Genomic DNA, 27,816 nt, shown 5'->3' on the forward strand with positions numbered 1-27,816 from the left:
ATTGGTAACCAATACATAAATAATGAATAAACAAAACATGTCTTTGTAGCTACACAGCAAATTTGTTATTAATGGAGTAACAAAGCTGAACTAATTATTAATGGACGTTATGCTAATAAACAGTATGTATTAATAGTTAATATTTTCATACATGAATTTAGATTTTTTAGAACGGAGGAAGATGATTTAAAATTTCGGGGTTATCATATTGTTTAATACTTCCTTTTGGTTTTGTATTAAGTGGGTATTTTAAAATAGGACGAGATATCAGATATGTTCATTTTATTGTTTATATGCTTTGTATTTATGCTATTTGTTTTGTTGTTGTAGTTGTTATTTTTTTATCTATATAATGAAATGGAGTTTCAGTTTTACAACTTCTTTTTCATTCTTAAAGAATATCAACTCTAGCAGTAAATTAGTCAGTACATTGTACAAGATGTACATCCACGGGGTCATGAAATGCTTTGCTTCCCGTTTCCCCCACGCACCTTCCCCTCCCGAAACAACAATATTTTCGGATTAATTACATTATATCAGTAGCCTTCCATATATATAATATGGGTTTTTTTTAATCAAAATAATCCCAGCCCCCCTCCTTTCATCATAAAAATAGTCGGTATCTTTATATATTTGATATAGTATACATTGGTAAATAAAAAAAATGCCATGCTTAATAGTAAAACCAAGAAAACTGCAAAATTAAGAGAAATCATAAAGGGTGAAAAAAAAGTGGAATGCTAACGATTATTAAGCAGAAAATATTATTGTTTCTGGGGGGAGGGGACATTCAGATAAGGGGAAATTTGCCGTGGCTTCTATTACAAGTGACTAACACTGCAAATACACGTTTCTTAAGTGTTGGTATCAATTTTATTAAAAGTTAGCTGTGTACACTTTTTCGTTTTTGATACATGAAAATTGTTAAATTACCTTCCATACCTCCCTATTTTTTGTGGTGTGTGTGTTGGTTTGATATGATATACGCTTATACATGTAGTATATGTAATTTTTGTGTGAGTCAAGTTTAAGTTTTTCAGTGCATTTCAATAAAAATGTAATTCAAATTACCAAAGTGATATCGGAAATCTTGTCTTTTGCCCTGATGGTGCAAATAGTCAATTTACAACTATTGACCAAACTTTACGACAAACGTGATGACTTTTCATTCAGAATTGTCAACTTTCCTTTCATCTGTGGCAACATCCCTTCGGCTCCTGCGTATGGAGTGTTCATATCACAACTCATACGTTATGCCAGAGCTTGCCGAAACTACGCAGACTTTTTGTAGCGCGCTAGAACTCTAACAAATAGGCTTCTGGAACAGGGTTATGTTGCTACAAGATTGAAGTCATCACTACAGAAGTTTTATGGTCGTCATCATGAACTCGTGGATCGTTATGGTGTATCCATCAGCACCATGAAAACTGATTTATTCAACGGGTCATAGTTTTCCTTTCCTCGTTTATCTACCCCGGACTTGACTTTTTATGAGCAACTCGGCGGGTGTTTCTAGAAAAGCAGAGGACGCTTACCCTACCGGTGCACCTGGTCCATGCTCCCAGTTTTTAGTGGAGTTCGAGTTGCTCATTTACTTTTGTTACTTTGTATGTATGATTTTAGTTACTTTATGTTCTTTGTTTTGTATGTCTATTTTCCATGTCTGAACTTTGTCCCTGGATTACATTCTTTTGATCACCGCTATAAACTTGGTTCCCTTGATTACTCTTTCAAAATGGTGCGTTTTTTTTATACCATGTTTCACCCATTGCCTGATTCTTACAGAGACTTACACTTTAAGGGCGGCAATACAAATATATGCATTATGTCTTCTATTATTTCAAGCCTTATAATGAATTAGTTTTCATATAGGAAACATGCATGCACCGAACTGTTACAAGAAATGACAGAATTTTAAGGTTAAAAATGAATTATAACTTGTAATTGGCAACTTAAAAGTCTTTATCGAGATGCTGGTTAAATTGTGATTTCTTGCTTAACGGTAAAATGACGGGGGTGGCCTGCATAGAATACCACTTAATTCTGTAGTTATCAAGTTCAATCATAGGCATTAATGAATGCACAAATGATTGCTTTTAGGTATATGTTGTAAAATTCAATTAACAGTCATAATTTAAATAAAGTTTTGAATATAAAGAAATAATACAGTTAAATACCAGAGTGTCCATGAATACTACGTCTAAGGATATTATTGTAGAAAAAGTATATCTGTTCCATGGTTACACAATTTATATATCTGAAAAATAAGTTGTTGATCCCATGAGCATAAACATATTGATTCGTATGATGCAATGTCCATGCATTGATACAGGTGAACACTCTGAAACGTACTATTTTCTTCTTGGTAATTTGAAATCGAGGCTGTAAACAACATGGCGACGAAAGAACAAAAATGTGTTTTCGGGAAAACTATTTTAAGACCATTTACGATATAAGCTAACTAATTACATTTAAAGTAAGGAACAGTATTTGAAAAATGTGAGGTTGACAAATGTCTGTGTCCATGACAGTTCTGTATGAGATATACATGTGCCGTGGGGTTTCCTTGAACATTGAAGTTGAATGAAATTTTTTATACCCTTTTCGTGATGTAATGCCTTCTGCATAGTCATGTGATGTGGTGTGAGAGCATTAGAGGTGAAGTTAAAAGTAGTGTATATTGAGAAAAAGTTAAATCTTTTTTCCATTTTCCAGGGAGGGTGGGGCAGGTCAGCCAAGTGGTTATGCCTAGGCTATGGCGCTGGACATAATTAATAGGTGACTGCTGTGGCTTAGAGTACCACATGTGTCCAGGTTTTCAGGCACCTACCCTAGCTCAGGGATTTCACTCATTTTCCAGCCTGGAAATTTGGGGTTTCCTCCCCAACTAGCCTGGTGACCATGCAAGGTGCTCACATAGCCAAATAGTCATTAATTTCGCTGTTGGAAAAAAATCTCTACTGACCTTATGTTAATTATTGAATTCTACATGTATGTGAATTCACCAACTTTGAACAAAATATACCTTTACCTTCACTGTGAAAGTAGTGGAGAAAATGATACACAGTGATTTTTGGATTTGTTTTTATGGAACTGTTACATTTGTATATCAGTGATCATTCATCTAGAAAACTTTAAAGGAGAAGAATATTTACCACATTTGGTGGTAGCAAGCTCATTTCCAAAGCAAGATGTCACTGTTTTGATCTCCAGGCCTTAATATCAGTATCAGTAGTCTCATGTTCATGTACATTGTAGCATTTAAGAGATATTTGTAGAGTGATGACTGGGAATGAGTCGAAATAATGCATCTAATGGATGTGATCAGGACTCACTTAGTTATGATAACCTAACCCTGTGTCTGATACTCTCCCAACAGGGTTACAATTTACCCCATTGCTCCCAATGACACAAGCCCATGAGTGATTCACTATTAATGTGCATGAAGTTATCATCACTAAAGACACAACACACCACTGGGGGATTTGGGCAAAATAGTCATCCTTGTCATATTAGACATTGCCCAAAGATAAGGACTGTATTCTTCCTTTCAACAGTATTTTGGTTAGAGTTCTCTTTCTTTACAAAACGAAATAAAATTAATGTACAAGACAGAATACAGAGTAAGCTTTTGGCTAGAAACTTGTTGGACTTGTACAATCAATCAGTGTATGTGTATATAGATAATATTTGTTTCCTATGTTAAAGTTTATGTAAAGCGACTAGCATGTTTCCTTCGAAAATGTATTAGTCTGAATCAAGTATTTATATTCTAATCAGAAGGAATAGAATGAGTAGAATATGAATGAAAATCAAACAACAAAGACTCCTTTATACAAAACTGTATTTTGAAATTTAGTTCGTAATACAAAATGCAAAGTTTCTCTTCTTTTCCACAGAATGTCTAGAAGTGTTGCATGGAGGAAGACCTGTAATGAACTGGTATTTTGGCGACAATGCCAGGCACTCAATGCCACAATTTACATTCTAAGAGAGACAGGTCCTACTGGATTTCTATTGAAAGAAGAAGGAGAAACCAAACCAGTAAAAGTATGTCTTGTCTTTTTTTATGAACATAGTAGATGCATTCTAGTTGTTTCTACTGATCACAACAAACATTTGACACACCTACATTGGCCTTATAATGAGATAGGTCTCAAATAACTCACAAATGCAGTACAATCTTGTAGATATCAACTGAAATTGAACTAAAATATTGATTTGGACAATATTCGTACAGCTCTGCAGTAACTCAGAAAATCAATAAAAAAAACCCAGAAATACATTAAAGTGCTACATTTGTATATAAAAAAGCAGGGGCAATAAACCTTTATTTCACAGTTCAATGGGATAAAATGAATAAAGCAAACATAATGTTACAAATATTCATTGCTGCAACTGCAGACAACACTTTTGTTCGTTGTGAAAATCCCGATAACAGTCTACATGTACAATGTACATTGCAAATTATTTGTTTCAATAATCTCCTAATTTTTGTGTTTTTTAACCTTTTAAAGAAAATTTCATGAAAATACAAGTTGGATTTTGTCTTAGAAACACTTTTATTGTCCTTACTCCTTTATTCAAATTCTGAAGCAAGTAGCACTTGTTAACACATAGTAATTTTTTTTTCATTTTCAGGCTTATCTTGGAGACCCCCACAAGTGCACTTGCTCACAATTTCAGAAAGACCGAGATTTATGTAGACATTTATGCTGGCTTATTTTAAAGAAATTTAGAGTTACACAGAATAATCCAAGTAAGATAATGAAAGAATTGAATTAAATCAGATGTCAAACCTTATTTTGAAAATATTCTAATTTTCTTGGTTCATACATGATTTTATTCCACTTAAATACAGAATTCTGTTTTTTTCTTTTTTGAAATCTGAACATTGATATTCGTTCCCATTTTAGCTCACCTGGCCAAAGGCCATGTGAGCCATAGGGTATGTAAGTCTCGTCATGTGACCCCGTGATTTCACGAGAATGGGTCATAGTCTACATTCAAAAGCATGGAGACTTGTCATTTAGGAAGCGTTTAGTTCAGTGTTGAGAGCAAAACATCTTTTTGTTTAAAAAGTACAGATAAAAAATGACAAATATCTATTTCTATATGATAAAGTCATTAAGAAAAAATATAAAATAGAAGATTTTGCATTATTAAACAGCGTTTCGAGTACCCAGAAGTAAACAATAAAATGCAGATCGGTCTTCGGTTTTCAATATGTTCTACGTCGTAAATTCCGGTAAAGAAAATGAAACTACAATGAGACTTACATACCTTATTTCCATCACTTGGCGTTCGTCGTCGTCCGTTGTTGTCATTAACAATTATACAAAACTCTTCTTCTCTGAAACTACTTGACTGAATAGAACCAAACTTGGTATAAATATTTCTTGGGGTATCCTGCATAGAACTGATGTGGGGATTTTGATTCGTTGAAAAACATGGCTGCCATTACTAAAATTAGAACATAGAGGTCATACAGCAGATTTTTGCATATATCTCCCAAACCAGTAGGTTTAGCTAAATTCTGACAGTGTGAAAGTGTTCAGCATGATGAGGTCTATAACTGGTCAAATTTTGGTTTTAATCTGTGAAGCCATGGAGTTATTGCCCTTTTTCAACGATTTTTGCTATTTTTAATGTTATTTCTTTTCAAAAACCGTCTCCTATGATACTACTTAACCAATTGAAACCAAACTTGTTATGAATGTTCCATGGGATATCCTGCATAGAACTGTTATGGGGATTTTTGATCCATTAAAAAATATAGCCATCATCACTTAAAATAGAACATAGGGGTCAGACAGTAGTTTTTCGCATACATGTATATTTCCAAAACGGTAAGGTTAAGCCAAATTGCTAAAAGCTGATATGATCCTTATTATTAGGACTACAGAAGTCTTCAGGGATAAAAGTTGTCAGATGACTCCTTGTAAGAGTTATTGCCCTTGAAAGGGGAAAAATGACTTTCTTTTTTACAGTTTTCAGTCAATATCTTGAAAACTATGATAGATTAAAAGAAACTTTTAATTGTTGAAATGATCATTATGATATGTCCTACCAAATATTTCTTGAGTCAAAATTGTTGGACTACTTCTTGTTAAATTTATTACCTTTGAACGGCAAAATTCTGCCAGGTGAGCAATTCAGGCTCATTGGAGCATCTTGTTAACCTTAATTCCTTACAATTTTGTTAATTTCTCATTTTTGTCGGCTTTGTAAAATGTCTTGTGAATGTTTTAGTAAAATGAATGTGGAGACCAACAGTTTGAATTTCACAAATTAATGTTTAAGTTAGAAGGCCATTTTGCCTTTTTCATGACAATATATATTTTCTCTTTCTTCCTTTTCCAATTCAGTATATGTACGTAATCGTATAATTCTGAGTTTCAATTTTTCAATGTTCTTTTTAGTTTGCAAAGTCATTTATAATTTAAGTGTATTTTTAAACTCAACAATTTCATATAACTGTTAAAGTTAAAACTTTAAAAATTCTCTATAAATGTTTTTTTTTTCACTTGAAAATTTTACATTTTTGTTGTAAAAATGGGTGATTATATTTTCACTTAATATAATGTTTGTAATCTTGTAATATGCATGTGAAGTAGTTACTCAAAATATTTAGGGACAAACCTTACAATGATTATTTTTTTCACATCACAATGTCTGCCGCAAGATTAGCAGAGGTTAGATAACCATGAAAAAATCTAGATGTTAATGTTCAAATATTGTTCTTCATCTTTCAGTATCATGGCAGTTAGGGCTAGTAGATAGAGAATTAAATGAAGTCCTTCATGGGCAGGCCAACAAACAGCCTCCAAAACCACCAGCCAGGAGATGGGCAACATCAGGTCCCGCCACTTCTGCCACCACTGACAGTAGACCAACAATTCGCCAGAAAGACATCACAGAAGATGATTGCTGCCCAATATGTCAAGATGAATTACTAAATAAACATATACCTGTAACTTTTTGCAAGTATGTGCCTACCTTTAAGTGTAAAACAGATAAGATTGAAGTGCATGGCTTGGGTTCTAACTTAAGCACTGGTCTGAGGATCCCCACTTTCTGATGGAGGACTATTTCATTTACCTAGGTCATGGACCTACCATACTTTAAACTTACTCTTATTAATGACCTTTTGCTTTCTTCGTGTGAACCCTTCTTTAAGGATGCAAGAAAGTCCACAACCTTTCACTCTTGAACATGATGAAAGCAAATTTGATCCCCTGCAAACACTTGTCTGTTACTCAAAGGCTTGTGAATTACGGGGAGAGCTAGTGAAAGCTTCATCGTCAGTTGCTCTAGTAGAGCTGGTAAATTATCAGGAGTATTACTTCATCTTCAGATTCCTCAATAATGATTCCATGCAGTGCAGGGCTACTTAATTTTTTTTCACTGCTAGCTTTGTGATCGAGTGTACTGAATAGGTTGATTTTGAACCTTAAACTGGGACCCTTATTAGTATTTTCTTGTTTTTGTTAAATGATATAAGATTTTATATTTTGTTTCAGATTTGGTTGTGGAAACAGTATACATATAAAATGCATGAAAGTTTATGCAGAACATCAAAAATCAACTGGTGATACTGTTATAAAGTGTCCATTTTGTCGTGAAGATTTTGGCCCTATAGAACTATTAAAACAAGAAAGTCGTAACGCTATGGGTGTTCAGCCTGGTGGAAGAATGGATCGTCATCTTGGTATGTCCTGTCAGAGCTGCCGTGTTAGCCCAATTGAAGGAAAATGTTACAGGTAATTTTAAAATTCCAATTTAGTGGCAGACCCTGGCAAAGATCTGGGAGTTGGAACTCCTTCTTTTATTGGAAATTTTTGTTTATTGCATGGAAAATTTAGACAAAAACAAGCAAAAATATCCAGGTCCCCAGTGCTTTTCATCTAAACTTCTGGATCTTCGTCTTCATTTGGCATTTTTGTTTCAGTAAGACCCAGTGGTTTTTCTGTCATTATAATTCCATCAATTTGGGTAATTGGTATATTAGGGTACATTTAAATCTAATATTATTATAACAGTTTTTGAATTTTAAGTCCTGCTTTTGATTCTCAACATTCAAAAATTTGTATAAGTTAGAAAAAAAAACTTGAGGAAAATGTACTTTTTGTGAAAAGTTTCAAAAGTACAAAGTACAAGACTGGGTTATATGATCTCAAACTTAATGTCCTGAAAATCAGTATTTTTCTTACAATCAAATTTAGGTCATAGTGTCCTTTTGAAATGGATGGACCATGATGCAAAAGTTGGCCTAACATAACATTAATATTGATTTAAAGTTCATGTGCTCAGAAACATGAAATTACTGGTAATAATTTAGAAAAGAGTAAAATGGTATATGCTCGTACCAAAATTTGTAACATGTACATTGTATTACTTATTTTAACCACCTATATATATTTTTTTCTAGATCACAATGATGAATTCTTCATTATTGTTTAAGAAAAGATGATGGAAAAGGAAAGTGTTTAAAATGGACTGCCTATATTTATTTGTAAATAAATATTTTTATTGAAATAATTTTATATAAATGACAATTACTCTGTGTTACAGATGCAGTATATGTACTGACTATAACCTCTGCCAGTCTTGTTTCAATACACAGATACATACAAACCATCCCTTTGACTATAGACATGTATGTATACAGTCATTTTACTGATTTTTGCTTAATATTGTCTAATTGAAATTTTAATTGCCAGGACCAGTATTTGATTTCACAATGATGTCAACAGAAAATAGCATTGTGATGCAATATATACATGATATAACAAAAAAATTACACAAACAATATTTGGTAGAATCATCTACAGGTTACTGACTATGTACATGTAATATAAATGACCAGTATCTTGCCTCTTGTCGGAAAAAAATATGTTGTGTAAAACCTACTGGCAAAGATCAAGTTTCTTAGAACTTATTATTAAATTCCCCTCTTCATATTACTTGAGAAAAGTGAAATTTTGGTCATGGAAATCTGATTCCTGTATGTGACTTTCTTATTGGCAAGTGAAAGCTTCAGTTTATAGTAAAGATTTTGCATTTTTGAAACATCGAATTTTATTGTTTGAAAGTAGAACTTCATGTGGAGCTCCCCCACTGAAACCAAAAATATTCAAAAAGACTGACTACTATATCTATATTTTTATCTTGCAGAAAAGAAACCAGAGATGGAGACCAGCACAGAGGACCTATGGTGCCATGTTGCCACAAGCCGTAGCTGACAATCTAGTTAATAGGGATATCACTGAAGCCGATTTTGAATTATTGATGCAGTTAGACAAGTAAGTACACAGAAATCTATCTACCTGTGTAAAATGATCCCTGTCTGGAATCAAAGCTTTCTTAACCAGACATCTTCAGAAGTTCTTTTATTATCTTGATGTTTAAATCTGGACTTAAACTTAGTAGCTCAGGGATTGAATTTCAGAAATTTTTCCACTAGCTGAATATAACAAGTACTGAAAATTTACACTTGCTAAAGTTAAATTTTCAGGCCAACTAAAATATTCCTTGGTTCTCCAATCACCTCAGTCTCTCAGGGTAGCATGCTCGTCTTGAGTGTTGGGGGTCATGGGTTCAATCCCCAGCCAAGTCGCAACAAAGACTCTATAATTGGTAGTCACTGCATCACCTGAATATAGCTTAAATATTGGTGCTTGGGTGTTAAACCCCAAGAATCAATCAATCAATCTCAACCAAGCACATGGTACTTAATAGAATAGAGTGACAACAGTCTTTAAAATAGTTGAAAAGCCGAATATTTTCTTTGATTTTAGCAACAACAAAGTTGGTAGTGACATTCCTGAAGATGTGATAAATTCCTTCCCTTTGGAGAAAGTGAGAGAACACAGTAACCTGTTACAACCTGGGATGCAGTGTAGGATCTGTCTTAGATGTTATGAGATAGGACAGTTTGTCAGGAAACTCCCTAGGTGTAAACACAAGGTAAATTATTTGTCATTGCGTCATTCTACTTTCGTAAGATAGATACAAAAGTTGATCATGTAGTTCAACATTTACTTGTTATTCTGATTCCAGAGGTGTTTGCTTATATGGATTTTCCGTATTTTCTACAGATTTTTACTGCAAATTACACTCTATGGATAATGAATATCTCTATAGTACCTTTGTTAAAAATTTCTTCTTAAAGTTCAGGATTTTTCGGATCATTTCCATAGTTTACCGTAAAAAATATGGATTGTCATCAAGTAGGATAAATAGATCTGTGATTTTAAGGATACAATACATAGAAATGAGGATGTGATTGTGTGATTGTCTCCTGGGTTATATTCAACATTATTTAAAATTGAGTCTTTTAATGTGTTTGTTTCAAAAAAAATATCAAACTGTTAAGTTAAGATTCATTTAGGCTACATTTGTATTTGGGAGGAAACTCCCTCGGTGTATGCACACTATAAATGATTAAAGAATGAGTGACTTAATATGTATTTCTTTATTTATAGTAAGTGTAGGGTTAAGTTTCTTCATGAAAAAGCATGAAAATAAGATGGAAAGGTTTAGATCTAATAATTATTGTTCCTTCGAACGAAAAAATTAAAAACTTAGTGACAGGCAAATTGATTTATTTAAGGGATAAGTCAGATTAAACAAATCTATGTATATATAATTTGATAAATGTACCAACAAAACGTATGACAGAGAAGGAATAAGAGGGTGTCATTCAACATCTCAAATCGTACTCTAACCCCCTGCAATTTCTTTAATGCTGAAGAGCTGTTTTATTGGAGGCTGCTAAAGTTCTTTTCCCAAATTCCTAATTTTTTTTCATATCTTCATTTAGTGAAATTTGAATTCGTCTGATTGGTCAAAATTTGAGTGGAAGATGGATGTGAGGAAATTCTCAATTTGAGACATCTTTATGTCATTGCCCCATGTTACTTTTTGAAACTTTCTGTTATTCTTTTCATGAAACATGTTATTATTTCTTTCACACAATAAGTCTGTATTTCTTATAAGAATAATAAATGTGTGAACGGTAGCCACATTTAAAATGTAAAAAGGGAACTAAATACAAATAAGATATGTAGTAAATAAATAAATATAAATTGATAAATATAGTAGGTTTAAATTTACGTTTTATTCATATTTTTTTTTATTTAGTTCCTTTTTTACCTTTTAAACATGGCTTTCGTTCACTCATTCATTATTCTTATTGACATTTCATTTGAGATACTTCACAATATAGATTATTTTTATTTTCCTTATATCCTTGCAGTTCCATAAAGACTGTATAGATAATTGGTTACTTCATTCCCATGCTACATGTCCAGCTGATGGACAGGTAGTCTGGGATCCAGTCACTGCTCAAGTTGAACAAGAGGAGAAGAGGAGCAGAGAGAGGTACATGTTTATAGTAATGCGGTCATCTTTTCTCTCTATTGATATGGACAAAATACCCAAAATATATATTATACCAATGAAAAATACCAAAATTCCAATCTTATATGGATATTGCAAATTTTGGTATGCTGTACAAAAGATATTAGCTGTTCGAGTCTGTCCACCCGTTCGTCCCTTCTGTCGTACTGTCAGTATTTCACTCTTAGGAGGTGCCTACTTTGTGTAATCTGTACATCAAAATAAAGTATTGAACCAGTATTATTCTTCCTTTGCACAGTGTGTATTTACATATTGAAGATGTGCACCTTTTATTATGGAAAATTTAATAACAAGTTTTGTAATATGAAGTCCTACCAATATTAGCCATTTATTGGCAGTGTATGTTATCATATGTACAGGTAAATGTTTAATCTATCTTTAGTTCATTACCTTGCTTAGTGTTTGAGCATAAAATGTAGAAATCTATGTGCTGACAATTATATGATGGTGACTTAGGTCCAGACATGTATCGGGTCATATTTTTTATAAAATGATACATCTCTTTGTAAAAGCTGCTAAATTAAAAACAAACTGCAAATTTTTTGGTTTGAATTAATTTCAGATTATTAGTATATTGGCATATAATCCAAAATTCTGTATAATTTTAAACCTTACATCAACAGTCTGGTCCAAATACATAAAATATGATAAATTATCTATTCCATTATAATACATTTACTGTGTATATCCATTATAATACATTTACTGTGTATATCCATTATAATACATTTACTGTGTATATCATTAGAACGTGTTAGCCTCAGTGGACACATGCCTATTTTATCCAATTTGTAGAGCACAGAAAGGCAGAGTTAATGGAGAAGGTGGTGCTTCGAACCAACAGGAGGACTTGTCTCTGATTCTCCCTGGGGTTGGTATCGTACGTCAGGATAGGACTACTGAACAGAGAGTTGAGAGCTCAAAAGGTCCACGTAGGCCAGTCAAATCTCAGCGTCTCTCTGATGGTAGTAATTCAGCGGATGTTCACAATCCCATGAGGGCTAATTTTACTTTAGATGGTGTATCTGTTGGCCCTAGGTAGGTTAATGTGTATAGTAATATCTGATACATGTATATACATGTCAAATACAGAGTACAAGGTGTTGATTTCTGTAGTCTGGTTCCCTGGTCAATATTATAAGCGACCCTAGGATTGCTAAAATACAGACTCAGGTCACCAGCAAAGGATATGCACAATATATGAGTAAATTGATGCTTACGAAATTATTTAAATTTAACTTAATTATTGTGCATTTGTATAAAATGTTAATACAAGTAATTTTGAAAGAAATATTTAAACGTATAAAAATATATTAAATAACATCATATCTGCTCAGCCAATCAAAAGACAGAAGGTGTCACTAGTGATCTTGGGGTTATATTGAAGAGAAACTTGTGGAACAAAAACATTACTCGGGTTGCCAGGTTATTGATTTCTGTAACATGCAGGCTAGAACAAGTTTTTGTTATCAGTGGATTTAAAGTACTGTAAACATAACAGTTGTTTGGAGTGTGTTAATTTCTCTGTAAGTTGTAAGTTTAAAAGGGACTTGAAGTAATTATGTCAAAATGTCATTTCTGCAACATTACTTTACACTTACAACTTCTAGTGAAATTGACTCCTGGATTATGTCATATCAACTTTCTCATTTATTAATTTCAGCAGCTGTAAAAAACAGATACATGTTTTATTGTTTGAAAATTATTTTTTGCAGTTATTAGTTATCTTACATTTGTCAATAGCAAAGTCAGTTGTTTCATTTGTTATGTAAACAGAAATTGAAATTTTTGTTTAATAATTCTTGTCATGCATATGTCCAGTTTTTTTTTTTTAAAGAACACTCTCTGAGTTTACAAATAACATTGAATCAGCAGATGTCTTCCTTAAAAGTTGTAAACAGAAAATTTTAAATGCGAACCAAATTTGTTAAATAATATTTAATGCACTGACTCTGCACAAATATGAATCTGCACCTGCACAAAGATATAAACATTTAAAAAAAAAAAAAAAACCTCGACAAGGTCATCTTTGTTGCAGAACAAATGATAATGAAACAGAGGCAACATCAAGTACTCACCTACCCGGCAATCGCTTGCTCAGTCGTACTCAATCTCAGAGGCAGATGCTTAGTCATAAATCCAGTTTTGGCAGCCAGCCAGGATCGAATTATTCAGGTCAGCAGAATTCTGAGTCTGAAAACGGTGGATTAACAGCCCGGTCAGGGACTGAAAATGCTCCATCAATTGAAACTATTAGTGAACTGCCCATTGGGCATAAAAATACAAAACACACTTCCATATATGGTCATTTGTCTTTGTTAAGTGATGAGGCAAATCGCCCAGATTCAAATAGGAGTTCTCAATCGACACCATCTAGGAGTCGTAATTCTATGACGAAAAGTTGTAATGAAATGCGTTCACCTTTTGGTAGGGATTTACCGACATTACTTGAGTCAGATTTAGAAAATGTGCCGGGAATTGATAATGACGCTGATGCGCATTCTAAGAAAGGAGTTTATAATGATCTCCAAAATAAGCAATTTTTTCAAAAACTGCCAAGACTTCAGTTACCTCTTGATAATGATGTTCCAATTCGGACCAATTCTGTAGAATTAACATCTATACGATCAACTCCAGATTCAAGATCACAGTCACAGAGAAGCTTGGCAGCATTAAGGATTACCCCTCGGAACAGTGCTGGGTCTGAACCTACTGAAGAGGGAAGAAATGTTTCAGCTCAATCACAAATAGTTAGGAGGAATTCTAGAACCAGAAGACCAGGTAGGTTAAGTGTTATTTTGAACTGATAAATTGTCCACTGTAACTTGAATGAAACATGCTGTGTTTGACCTTCAATATTGCTAGAGTTAAATGTATGTATAGTGAAAACTCAATTTTTTTCCCAGAATTACCTGTGTACATGTCTCACTCAAACATAACAACAGAAGAATTTGTAAATGTTACAAATTGTTAGAACGTATGTATTCAGCTTTTTTACATCAATTTCATGTAAGCATCATATGCAAAGTAACTTGTACTAAGTTCATTCTGTTTCAAATGAAAGCTTGATAGGCTTTGGTAAAATTGAATATGCTACAAACATATCATATTTTGAGAGTTATGTTCCTTACCTGTTTAAGGGGTTTGGTCAACACTGTTTCACTATTTCAAAGATTTCTTTGTTTTAGACCATGTCAGTTTATTCCAGTCTTTGCTAAAACCATTTTAACTAATTCAACTTGATCATTGTGTTGATTCCAAATCTATATTTTCATTTGTGTTTTATTGTCTCTGAATCGTGTAACTTTGATTGGCTGAAAATCTTTCTAAAATTTTAAGTTTTATGATGTGATATATTTTTGTACAAAGATATTTCCAACTAATACAATTGTAAATTATACAGAAATTGTTACTGTTCAAATTTTAATTGGAGGCCAAACATGCATGTTTTATTTATTTTTTAAGTTTAATATTGTGAAGGAACTTTTATTTGTGGGTGTCAATTTTGTAGTTTTTCAAAATTTCATTATTTTGTGAATTCTTAAAAGTTATGGATTCATTAGACAAATTAAGTACCATTCTGTGTAAGAATCCGGCAATGGGTAGCACATCATTTTCCTGAATTTAGTTATTTTCGCTGAAAATATATTCAATAAATCTAGAAAACAACCAAAAAGCTATTTAAGTTTATCCTTAAGCATCTGTGACATTGATATTTTTTTACTACTTCTATAGGGAAAGAGTGCTGGAAAATTTTCCTGCCATTTTTCTGTAGTGCATTTCAACTTAATTTGACCTATCAATATCTTAAAAAGGCAAATTTTGCAAACACTTTGATGGTTATTTCTGGTGGTTATCAGGTATTTTTTTCCTTCAAGTGCCACACCTTATATACATTTTGCCTGATTTTTAGACAGAGAAGTACTTAATTTTCGAATTAATATTTTGTTTTGAATTTGGATTCATGGATTGAATAATCTTTGAAAACTACAAAAAATGGTATCTCTCAAACAATAGTCCTTCCGCAGTGTACTAATTATAACTTGGCTTATCGTTGTTCTATCCTTATCTACTTTTGTGTGTTGTGTCTAAATCTTCTTTCTACAATTAGTTGATTTTTTAACAGCCTGTGATGTTCATGAAAATTTCAAAACTTCCACATTTTCTTTTTTAATTCGGAAAATATGCATTTGTTATTTAATTGGCAAGTTTTGAATAACAGAACAAAACCTGGAATTTGTTGGTAAAATCATTAATCTCATCAAGGATAATAAGAAAATGATAAGTTGTTAACAATTAAACTGTGTAATTTTGAGCAAAAACACCATATCCAGCACTTTGACTGCCAATAATTTATTGGGAAATGATTTATCTTTTTTCTCCAAATTTTGGGACAAATTGGGAAACTTTCCTTAGGGTAACAGCCTTATTCCCGAGGAAATTTAAAGCAAACAATAGCATTGACAGCTGTCATGGTGGCCTATAATATATTGATCAATACATTTCGTAAATGTAATCAGCATGTGAACTTTTAATAACTACAGATAATATAGAATTAAGGACTAGTTCTTATAAAATTCAGACACTGCCTATAGTAAAGTTGATTCATGGTGTAGAAAATCCCACCAATCAACGATGCTTTTTCAGTCTATAGATGCTATATCTAAAAGCTGTTTTTTGTCTTCTATGCAAATATTTTAAACAAAGCCTCCTTCTGATCCTGTGACAGGTTCTTTAAAGGGAGTGCGAGTGCTCCTCTATCAGTCTATGATGTTGAATTCATGTTTGTACTTTTAGAATTGGCATCTGCTGCTATCCTCCATTAGCTATGCTTTGAAATCTTTCTTCCCATGCAGGTCCGGTTGTTAAAAGAATAGGCCTGCAGCAGCGCTAAGCTTGTCGTAAAAGGTGACTAAATAGTGCTCAGAAACCTAGCCAGGGCTAGGCGCTCTGCCCACAAAACAACTGGGGTGTGTGCCCCAGGTGTTTCAATTGGGTACCCCTGGCATGTTACATTCTGGGGTTGTCAGGCTATAATACGGAAAACCTGACCGCAAACCATAGTGGTGCACCGTGTTGGGAAAGATGTCACGTTCCTCGCACGTTAAAGAACCCTGCTGTGGTATTCGATAGGAGTAGGAATCTTTGCACTCCGCCACAGGAGGCTAAATTACCCGACCTTAACCACCCCTCCCTTTTTGTAGTGGCAACCAATATTTGTCGACCCTATTGTCCTTGTGTCCCATCCCTTGTTTCATTTCATCATCATTCATGTTCATTTTATCATCCATTTCATGTTCATCGCCTGAATATAGCTGAAATATTGCTGCTCGGGCGTTAAACCCCAACAATCAATCAATCATTTAATTTATTCTTTGCATTTCAATACTCCACATAATTATGTTGGTAAGGTATTGTATGCTTTTCTAGTATATTGTTATCCATGTGTTATAGACTGGAGATTTTTGCATCCTGGGCATTACTCTTAAATTGCTCACTTAACGTTTTTTTTTACTATTTTCAAGTTAATGATTTATACATGAAAGTACGATTGTTCATTGGGTACCAATTTTTGTTGTTTTCGTGGGTTCAGTTAACCACAAAATTTGGTTCCTAACAAAAAAGAAATTCCTTTTGTTTGTTTGATAGAGTTATCTATGAATTTGAGAATCCAATGATAAGTTTTTCCTAAACCACAAAAATTGGTACCCACAAATAGAAGTACCTTCACAGTATTGGAAACTTAAATGTTGCATTTCAGCAATTAGTTTTATTTTCATACATTTAAAATTTAGATTGTGGTATATGTTCTTCAAACTAAATGAAATAATGGTAAAATTAAAAATAGTTGTCCCAGTCTATAAAATTAATATATTTTAGAAGCCACTTATTTTTCTATTAAGAAAACTTATCCATGCTTATGTTGTATTATGAGGTTTAAATGTGTTGGAAAATAAAACAAAGAGTATATTACTTGCTAATTAAACTGTTACAATATATTCTTTCATACACCTAGATTAACTTTAAATCTAGAGTATGCAATTTGATAACCATAATTGTATTTAAATAGTGCATTATCAATGTTCCATGGAGATAAATAAATCTATTTGGTATTGTTTTGTTTGTCTGGACATGTTTTCATTTACTTCTTACTTTTTCATGTTTTTTTGCTATTTGGGTATCAATTTTAACTTTGTTTTGCAGTCCGTCACACCACAACTCAGAATTGTATTAATTGCTACAAAAACTATTTAATAGACTTTGGAATTATTCAAATGTTTCGTACTTTTGGCAAAAGGGGTAGGGGGGCTGAGCGGCCTATTAAGGGGGGTACTCCTGTTATTTTCAATTTTCACTATAGAATGAAACTTTTTATACATGACATGGCAATGGGCCCTGGGTCCTCTGGATAGGCCTATGAAATATATAAAAAATAGGAACTAAGTGCAATAATTCTGTGATGCTTTTAGATGAGATATCAGACATTTTGGGGAAGATGGAGTAGTTGTAAACATAGGTGATAACCTTAGAAAATTCTCAAGTGGGAGCTCTCCCTCAAAATTTTCTCGAAGTGGAGTATTTGATGAGGTTTTGTTTCAACTATAACAAATCTTAATCGAATTTCAATCCAATTTCTTGTGACACATCCCCTCAACTGAATGGTGGTATGCAATGTTTCCTTACCAGGTTGTAGAGCAATTTGTTTTGAAAGGAATTGATGCAGTTTATTACAGTTTTAAGCTAAAATTTAAATAATATGGGAGAAATATGCCAATATGATTAAATCTCGTCTTTCTACACAGGCATATAAGTTGGATTTTTTTTAATGAAATATTGAGACTTGACACCTTTTGGCGTAAATGAGTCTAAAACTTGTTTCTCATATCCTAGATGATTGTTTATAGCTGAAATGAAATTATGAGTGATTAGAATATGCTCAAATTTAACAAGCATGCATAACTTTTTTCATGCACAGGTCGAATGTCCAAACATACTGTCTTGGCATGAGTAATCATATTTTGTTTATTGATTTTCTCAAGAGTATATTGTTATTTTCAAATAAATTTTAAAATTTGATCGTCCAATGTCATTTAAGGCATCAGTGACGTCAAATAAAGTTAATGTCACAGGAGTGGTATGAGGGTTTAGAAAGAAAAAGTCTTGAGATAGAAAATATAGCATGATTTCACTGGTGAAATATTAAAATTTATTACTCAGGGAATAAAAACTATGGGTAACAAGAATTACTTTCACCCTTATCCACTTAATATATGACATGAAAAGGGATTGAATGTAACCTACAGGGGTAGATCCATAGATTTTGAAAAGGTATGGTTTCAGGCTGTTTTTTGCTAATTTAATACCCCACCACATGAAGTGTCAAGGTATTATATGTAACCAGGATTTTACGGATCATTTCCATAGAATACTGTGAAAAATACAGATTGTCATCAAGTAATACAAACAGATCTGATGTCCATCCGTCTGGCCGGCTCCCAACAGATTTAAGATGATTACCTGAGGAGGGTTAATGAATTGTTTTTTTTTAAACTTTGCACAGTTGTTAAGTACAATAAAATACAGGTTCAGTAAAATTTTCAGCAAAATCCAAAATGTAATTTTTGAGCTAGGCCATTTGATTTTGCCACCCTCCTTTTTTCACCATTATATGGCAAGGTATGACTTAATGTTCCATTAATGTGCAATTTTTACCAAAGCTTCGCACAAAATTAACAAAATTATCTCCAGAATCCCCTTAATCTTCCACGGACATACTAATTACCTTCTTCAAAATATATCGTGTGATGTCTGGTAGAATTTTCAAAATTGAGTAATTATATATGTATCTGAAACATGGTATCAGCTCAAACTGAATTCCCAGTCATAGCTACCAAACAAATCATAATATTTATCCAGTATATTAACAATAAGAGTACTTGAAATTTAAATTCTAGATTTCTCTTAGTTCTAATCATACATATAAACAATGCAAATAGATTTAAATTCTAATCTTTATTAGTCACCAAATGGCCAACTCATTGATGAAATAGGATATAAAAGTTTAAGTTTCATTTCTATTGTTTTTTAACAGGTGAAAATTTTATGCGCTGATAGTTAGAAATAGTGTTAACAATCAACCCTATTCCAAATAATTAGTATTTTAATGCATGTATCTTAAAACCCTTTCAAAAGTCTAATAATCAATTTCAGCCATTATTTCCTCCATGGACACATATTTTTGGTTATGATTTTATGCTCTGCTCAAATTAATGGTTAACATTCTTTAATACATTGTATGGACCTTTTCATCCATTGCATATATTGAGCCAATTTTATTTAATTTTCATTTTTAATTTTTTTTGGTGGGGGAGGGTATTTGCAACAATATTTTAAAATAATACAGATCAGAATGTTTTTTTACTAGAAACTTGAATTAAGATTAGCATATGGATCTCATCAATCTTGGTAGGTACCAAAAACAAAAAAATACCCTAAACTCTACAGATTTGCAAAGTCAAAGGTCATAGGTCAATTAAGATCAAAGTGGGGTCTAAATTATCACTGATGAATTCAAATATGGTCAGAGAACACCAGGATTTTCATTGTTCATTTTAATTTTAAGACTTTAAGAACAATGAATTCTTTTTGCATTCTGTGTTAACTAGTTAATTAGGAATCAACACCAGTCATTATTGCACCTGTGAAAAGTTGGAATTTAATATTGAAGTTTTGGATGCATGAGTATCACATATCCCTCAAGCAGTGGCAGATTGGGGTTGGGGGCTCCTTTTTACTGGGCAATTTTTCATTTTCATTTGTAAAATTGAGAAAAAATAGTCAATAATGTCCTTAAACCTCCCCCCATTTTCTGAGAAACCCCAGCTGGCACCCCTCCTTTTTAAAGTGTCTGGGTCCACCCCTGCTCAAAATATTTTATATAAGCTATATATAACTTGCAAATGAACAAATATTAATGTTTTAACATCAAGACATAAGTTATATTCATAAATATATGAATTTCTTTATGACAACTTCTATGTATCCCCCTTCTTAACACCACCCTCCCTCACTTTACACCCTCTCTTCCTTTCAGGGGATAATGGTCGATGGTCACAAGCTGAGAGTGAGGCATCATTGACTGGTGCCCACAATGTGGTTAACAGTGAACCAGTTCATAGTGAGACACTTTCTGACAGACTTCAGGTTAGTACCATCAGAGAAGGTACTATTTTAGCTTTAACATGCAGTTACATGTACCAGTTTATGATATTATGGTTTTATTTGTTGGTAAAAAGGTTAAACCATATACTACATGCGCTTTTATTTTTACACAAGTATTTGTTTTAGTTTTAAGCACTTTTTTGTTTAAAATTTTAGTCAATGTTAATGATTTTTGACATACAGCTTGCATAGGTTCACATCTTTTATAAATTAAGTTTTTTTTTTCTTTTTTAAAATTCAACCCAGTTTTTTCAAAGCCTGAACTGATTTTCACATTAGCTGGAATACTATTTTCTTCAGAGCCATCTGAGTTTTAAGATATATACCAACATTCACACCTTAGGAAATACATGTAGCTTAGATCAAATGCATAACTCATAATCATTTAGGGCAGTGAAGTTTGAAAAAATTCTCAATTTTCAAAATATTCTATTAAAAAGTAGGCATGGTAAAGAAAAGTAATTTCTTGATGGTATTTTGATCACTAGTTTCAAATCTTTATTTGAAGGATTTCAAAGAACATGAAGAAGGGGCAGGGCATAAAAATATCTTGCCGAAATTGGCCTAAAATTCAACTAAAAATTAATCATCAAGTTTGAAAAGTGTTAACTGTAAATTTGGAGTATTGAATATATAACATTTTAGAAAACCGAAGGATTTCTATAAATTCTTGCATTAAAGGGACTAAAATTCTTGCATTGAAGGGACTAAAGAATTGCTTAGTTTACCCAAATATCATCTTGTATTTTTTTGGTCACTTTCCTGTTTCATTTCTGTCAAAGAAATTGTTTCGACACCCAAGAAACAAGTTCCATTTTAGTGAATACATTTATTATAACCTAATTTAGCCTACCAGTATGTGAAACTTGGGTGTGGACAGTTTTCTAGATGTAAACATGTGATTTTGTAACAAAATTTACAATTTTTGGCAGTTCTTAAATAATAAATAAATGAGGCACCATTGTGTAACCATTACAATGAAATAAAGCCACAAAACAGTAATTTTCCTAGCATTTATATATTTCACATATCTTTTGAACAATTTTTATGTAATTACAACAACGTTGTATTTTAAGGCCATATCCATAACCTAATGCCCCCACTTCTATACCAGGTCATTAAAAAGGGATATTAACATTAGCATGCTACTATTTCAGGAACTCCAGACTTCTAAGAAGGATGAGGTACCTGTATATAAAACAATGATGATATCAGCATGCTTATACATGTCACTGCACCATCTCTCTAACTCATGCACTTTACTTCCTGTTGTGGCTAATCTGTACTTCATGCTTTAGTATTTTAGCTTTCATTACATGTTTTTTCAGGATATTTTTATGCTCAAATTTCTGAAATGTTTTGCTATTGTCATATTTATTTTTTCAGGGAATTTTTTATTTAAGAACCTAAATTCCCACTCGACCCTCCAGACTTATAATTTGTAAAAATCAAAATTTAAGCGATTTTTTTTTCGTTCAAGCCCTATGCATGTAGCAGTAAAATAGTCATAGAATCTCTTTCAGGTAGGAGTGGTCTAAGTTATATGTATTTCCCCACTTCAAATTGTTAAGTTTAAAATTTCAATATGAAACTGTAATAGTGAGCTTGTTAAAATCTTAATTTTGTCATAGAGAGGAGTGAAATATTTTGATTCAGTGTTTTTTTCTAATTAACATATTTTCAATACTTTAAAAAGTGAAAAGTTTTTTTAGACAACCTGTAGATGAATTTTTATTATTATATAGATAGCAGTGATTTACTGAATGTTCCCAGTGTAAAAATTTTAGATAATTCACACTGTGAAATAAATTCAGTAATTTCAGTCTTGCACTTTCTCTTGCCTAAAACGTAACAACACAAATATCAATCCATTCACAAAATTTTAAATTTATGTTGAAAATAGCAATGAATAATAAAGAAAATCTATATAATAAATAGGATAATCAACTGGTTAAAGTGAATAACCAAAATATGATCACTCGTGCCAAGAACGTATTAAGATTTTACTTGTGTGCAGAACAAGTTCCGCACACTTGTTAAATCTAGGCACTCATTGGCATTCCTGATCATATTTTGGTTATTCACTCTTTCCATTTAATTATCCTATTAATATTTAAGTTGTATTTACAGGATTTAAATATTCTACATGTTTTTCAGGTATTCATATTAGGGCATTTGGTTCTAGATGGTTGCTTTTGCATGCAACTTCATTACTCATTTAAGGTTTACTGCTAACATACAACTCATGGAAAAAAAATCACTATTCACTTCTAATATTTTATTTACTACTAAAACTATTTATAATGTAGTTTTTATTAATTTATATTTAGAGAAATCTACTTTTGAATAAATAAAGTTTTGAGTGATTTTAGTAGGAAATGAATTTAATTGTATTGTATTTTAACAAATGATACAATTAGAAAGAATTATGTCATCACATATACATGTTATGTATATTTTTCAAGTAGTTACCCTGGTTCATGATATTGTGTTTTGTAAGAATCGCACATTGGTCAGCTTAATGTGTTAATTTTTTTTTTAAATAATTACTGTAGCAAAATGAAACATTTATAAAAATAAGCAGCTAATCACTCAATTTATTTTTTTTATTTCAGCTTTTGGATTTGTACCTGGGCAACGATCCCAGAGAGCAGCCAGCAGTGAACCACATGGTCACCTTACCACCACGGCCCGCCCGCCGAGCTCTGGGAGGAGGAACTCGGCGTCGTCAGCAGCCTGTCAGAAGAGTACGAAGCAATGAGTTCAGTTTAGATGGGAGTGCACTTCCTAACATCACACTAAGAGACATGATATAGAATCTTAAAAATGAGATACGTGTTGGTAATAATAAAACCAGAGCAATGGTCGTCTGCTCATTGACATATTTATATGAGGTTCAAAGCAAAAAGATTCTGTTGGGAAATAACTATGCAATGTTTGTTTGAGGTCTTCTGTTTAGTACACTTACAAGTCAATTCAAAATAGAAGTTGACTTTAAATGATATTTCAGTTCTATTTTAATTCAAGTCTCTTTGAAAAATATGGGAAATTTGATGCCAAATTTAAATACGTCGAAGCTACATAGGATTAAATATCAAACCGTCTCTGTGGTTTTAGACAGAGCTATACTTAACTGTAACCATTCCATTTTTTTCTTGAAAATAAGTATAATTTATGCCATTTATTGTGACAGTTTAAGGAGTACTCCAACCAAGAATCATGCAAAATATTATTTATGGTTGAAAAGCCTACATATTTTTATTTTTGGTACTTTGTTGAAATTTTTAAAGTGAACAGAAATTAGAATGTAGGTTTTCATATAGCCCTTGTTCAAAGGAAATATAAATTATAAGGAATGTACTGAGGAATTCTTAATTAGGGGAGATTACTCTGCAAATGATGCTGTACACAACAGAATCTATTGGATTTTCAATGTGAATTATCTCATAAGAACAGACAGATTGGAATGAATGATTATACATTTTATCATAAAGAACCACAAAACAATTTTACAACAAAAATGTGTAGCCTTTTTTTGAGTGTATCACATATTTCAGAACTTGCATGATTCTTATAAAGACTCTATCTTATTACATAGTGTCACTGTCACTGACTCAGTGGTCAAAATTATATATCCTTTCCATTTTTTGATTACTTTTTATGATTTTATCTTTTTTCAAGAACTTTCTTTGAAGTCAATTTCTCATTTTTTTTTTTTCAATAGTTTGAAGATGAATAGAAGAACTTATTTGTTTTTCATGATCCTAAGTTTCTGAATAGCCATGTTCCATTAAAATGAAAAGAAAGGTAATGAAATGAAATTTATTTGAATATGATTAAGAAAGGTGATGAAATGATTTTTGATTTGTAGTTAAATTAAAAACACTTTGGGTTATTCAGTAAAAAAAATATTGATAAATAAAGATATAGAATTTCAACTATTTCTCCTTCAACTGTAAAGATGAATTTGCTTAGAATAGGAAAAGACATTTACATCTGATCACTGACTGTAGATTATGTTTTTTAACTGCATTGAGTTGTAATGAAAATGTAATGGCAAGAAACTGTAATATTCAAACATTAAGGAGATAGACCTAGGATAATGGAAATAACTCTTGAAATCAGTGAAATGTTTGTATCATATTTAATTTCACTAAAGCCTTTCAAGCTTTCCTTTGAGGCAGAATGAAATTAGTTCTAGTTACTTTGATGCTTACATAAGTTTGATGTAAAATGGTAAATACGAACATTCTAATCATTTGTAAGAGTTGTGTCACTTACCCTAGGTCTACCTCCTTAACTAACTCTGTTGAATTTTTTTTCAAGTATCTATAATGTTTAGAAAATCATTAAGGTCATTTCCAATACAAAACCATTTTAAATATTGTCAGTTCAGTTATGTGTTGCATAGGGTCAATGAATTGACTTATTGTACAACAACTGTTATTTTTGAAGTGTGTAGCACAATGTATAACAATCAGTGGCAGATCCAGAGTTTTGGGTAAAAGGGGGGGGGGCCAAAAAAAAAATTTCTCAACAGGATCACCATTGAAGATCACGAAGTGAGTGTTTTTCATAATTTAACACACACAATTTTTCAACAATTTTTTTTCTGAGGGGAACCTGGGCCCCCTGCACCCCCCCCCCCCAATCTGCCACTGACAATTCACAAAATTTCATTTTGCGCTCATTCAGTTTAGTGCATTTATAGATATTACAGTAAACATTGATTGATTAAAGATGCTTGAAATTTGCTTTTAAAGATAAGTCCATTGTAACAATATATAGATACATACCAAGAGTGCTCAAACAGCCATTTCAGCACTAACTCCAAACACTAGCTAGTTTTTATCAAGATTGTATAAGAGTAATTGATATTAAAAATAAAGGCATCATGAAAAAATTCCTAAATTCTCATTCAACAATTTTCAAAATTTTTAAATTTTTTTTTTTATCAGTTTAAGTGAAAAATGCTGTCAATTTGATAGAAAATGACCTATATTTGGAAAAAAATCAGAATAAAATTGTTTGGGGAGGGTGAAAAAACTGGGATGGGAACCTAGGATATTTTTTATTTTGGCCTTGTATAAGTTGTGTCAACATTTAAGTATTGTGAACTGGTAAATTTGTTTGTCTACCAGTAAAATTTTTGCTGCTGATAACATTTTTTTAATAATTTTGTTTGTTTGTAATACATATACAATTGTATATAATTATATAAGGAACTTGTCAGTCAAATTATCAGATTTAGCATGTCATTGCACTTTACGTAAAAACAGCCCTTCTCCAATGTGAGCTTTCAGAACTCTCTGGATTTTTAGTTGAAAATGCTGATAAAATAATTGATGGTAAAAACAGTGCTATAAGCAGTGTCTGTCCAATATTGAATATATCCTTTTTTTATTGGCCAAGTTGCACTTTTGCAAATTGTCTTTTAGAATGAGGAATGTTGGTTGATAAAGCACGCAGGTGGGAAGAATATTTTTGTAACATTTCTATCAGCAACTATAAATCACAGCCACTAGATACTTGACACGCAACTTTAGTATGGGGACTCATATTGTAGGATGCAATTTCAAGTCTGACACACTTCTACTTCCTGTTTACAACAACCTGGTCATTTCTGGCTTTGAACCTTTTTTTATGTAAATTTTTGAAGCTTATTATTGTTATGATTTTAGGAGTGGGTATAGTGTGGGTTATGGTCTTCTTTTTTTATACTTTAAATGATATATAATGGTTGCTAAAATACTTAATTTCAATGAAGATCAAAATCAAAATTATTTGTTCAACTAAGAAAGGAGAATTGGAGAAAAAACAGCTGCTCTCCAGGCAATGGCTGTTTGACTCATCAAATATGGAAAAAAGATATTGAATGCTGGGATATCAAGAAATTTATTAGGCCTGTGGGAGGGTAAGATCCAGAGATTCATTAAAAGGTGTTCCTGGCAGTCATTTGGCTAAGGGCAAATAGAATTAATTAGTAGACTGTCATCCCCTTATGCCCTAAAAAAATATTTCAAAATCAGGAATTTTTTTTTCGCTTCAATTTCTAGTATTGAGATACTATCGCACACAAATCTTTTATTTCTTGGTGACAAAAACAATGTTTCTTTTCTGAAACTGAAGTGGCTATGGATTTAGAAAATATCTATACTTCAAAATAGCTAAGATTATGCTAGCAAATATCTGGTAAGAAATAAAAAAATTAAAAATTAAAGCCTCCCACCTGTCCAGGATGGATGAGAATCTATTTAAATTTACTTGGCCTTAAAATCAACAAATTTTCATTCAAATGGAGAATTCCAACCTCAGAACTCCCTCCTGTCTCCCATTAGATCGACCACTTGAGTGACAATTTTGAAACTTACCGATTTTCATGGTGCAGGTTCAGTATTTTGTGATTTTTTTTTCATGATGTTGTTGTCAAACTTGTCTTGTTGACCTTGTTTTGTTAAGATTAAATTCACAAGCCAATCTTTTTAACAACTGACCCCAGAGCAAATTATCTAAAATGAAAGACAGGATCAGAACACATTAGGTTTTGTCATATAGAATGACCTTTGTTGAACTTTTCATGGTCACAGAGAAAAAGAAATTCAATCTATATAGTAGTATCTCTGCTCTGTCTTTGTTGCTGTAAGATGTAACCACAATTTTTGTTTTTTTTGTTTTATTCTAACCCCCCCTCCATTTCCCCCTAAATGAGCAGGGATATATATTGATTCTGATGTGTTTTGGGTCTATAAATCACCTGATGATTTGTCCATAATTAAATTGCTGAGCTATACTTGCATCTAATGCTCTTGACCATAAAATAAGATCAAGGTTGATTATGATGTGTCAGGTGTTATGGCTTGTTTCCACTTTAAAGTGCGGAATCTGGGGATATATATATACATACATGATCTCTGTCCAATTTTTGGTAATTTGTTGTCATTTTTTATTGATCTGTGATAATCTTTCTGCACAGTATTATTCATTAAGTATTAGTAGTTTTTCATTGTAGAAGCATAATTTGTGTGGAATAATTTATTTTTACAATAATTGTTTATTTTTATATCATTTGTTTCACGATTATCTCTTGCGAATAAATGCTTAAATTGTTGGTTGTTTCTTTTTCTACTCTAGTATGTGAGAGATTATAGATAACTGTGTACCTCCCCCTTA

General features: G+C 32.3%; 1 protein-coding gene across 5 annotated transcripts; it reads left to right on the forward strand.

Annotated features, from left to right (window-relative positions):
• LOC148602741 (E3 ubiquitin-protein ligase ZSWIM2-like) lies at positions 1 to 27,754 on the forward strand. Of its 5 annotated transcripts, XM_088552113.1 has the most exons (15): positions 2,358 to 2,476; positions 3,900 to 4,050; positions 4,642 to 4,759; positions 6,756 to 6,987; positions 7,524 to 7,763; positions 8,575 to 8,659; positions 9,178 to 9,305; positions 9,801 to 9,969; positions 11,261 to 11,385; positions 12,220 to 12,462; positions 13,463 to 13,599; positions 14,062 to 14,205; positions 20,519 to 20,628; positions 21,804 to 21,830; positions 23,262 to 27,754. In XM_088552113.1, the coding sequence occupies exons 2-15, from the start codon at positions 3,901 to 3,903 to the stop codon at positions 23,460 to 23,462; spliced, it is 2,109 nt and encodes a 702-aa protein (XP_088408239.1). In that variant the 5' UTR covers positions 2,358 to 2,476; position 3,900; the 3' UTR covers positions 23,463 to 27,754. The 5 variants fall into 5 exon arrangements, with proteins under 5 accessions (XP_088408236.1, XP_088408239.1, XP_088408235.1 ...); XM_088552110.1 differs by lacking the exon at positions 2,358 to 2,476 and adding an exon at positions 1 to 122 and having other exon boundaries at positions 13,463 to 14,205; XM_088552109.1 differs by having other exon boundaries at positions 13,463 to 14,205.
• The last annotated feature ends 62 nt before the right edge of the window (positions 27,755 to 27,816 follow it).

The sequence above is a fragment of the Perna viridis genome, chromosome 11 (assembly GCF_037379345.1).
Source record: "Perna viridis isolate PV_CMFRI_1.1 ecotype Kerala chromosome 11, ASM3737934v1, whole genome shotgun sequence".
Lineage (NCBI taxonomy): Eukaryota > Metazoa > Mollusca > Bivalvia > Mytilida > Mytilidae > Perna > Perna viridis.

What these genes read in the sequence shown, in the direction of transcription:
- LOC148602741 (XM_088552110.1), top strand. Translation starts at nt 3,901, where the DNA reads ATGTCTAGAAGTGTTGCATGGAGGAAGACCTGTAATGAACTGGTATTT. An exon ending in GAGAAACCAAACCAGTAAAA is followed by an intron (nt 4,051 to 4,641) that starts GTATGTCTTGTC and finishes TTTCATTTTCAG; the next exon opens with GCTTATCTTGGAGACCCCCA. An exon ending in ATACCTGTAACTTTTTGCAA is followed by an intron (nt 6,988 to 7,523) that starts GTATGTGCCTAC and finishes ATTTTGTTTCAG; the next exon opens with ATTTGGTTGTGGAAACAGTA.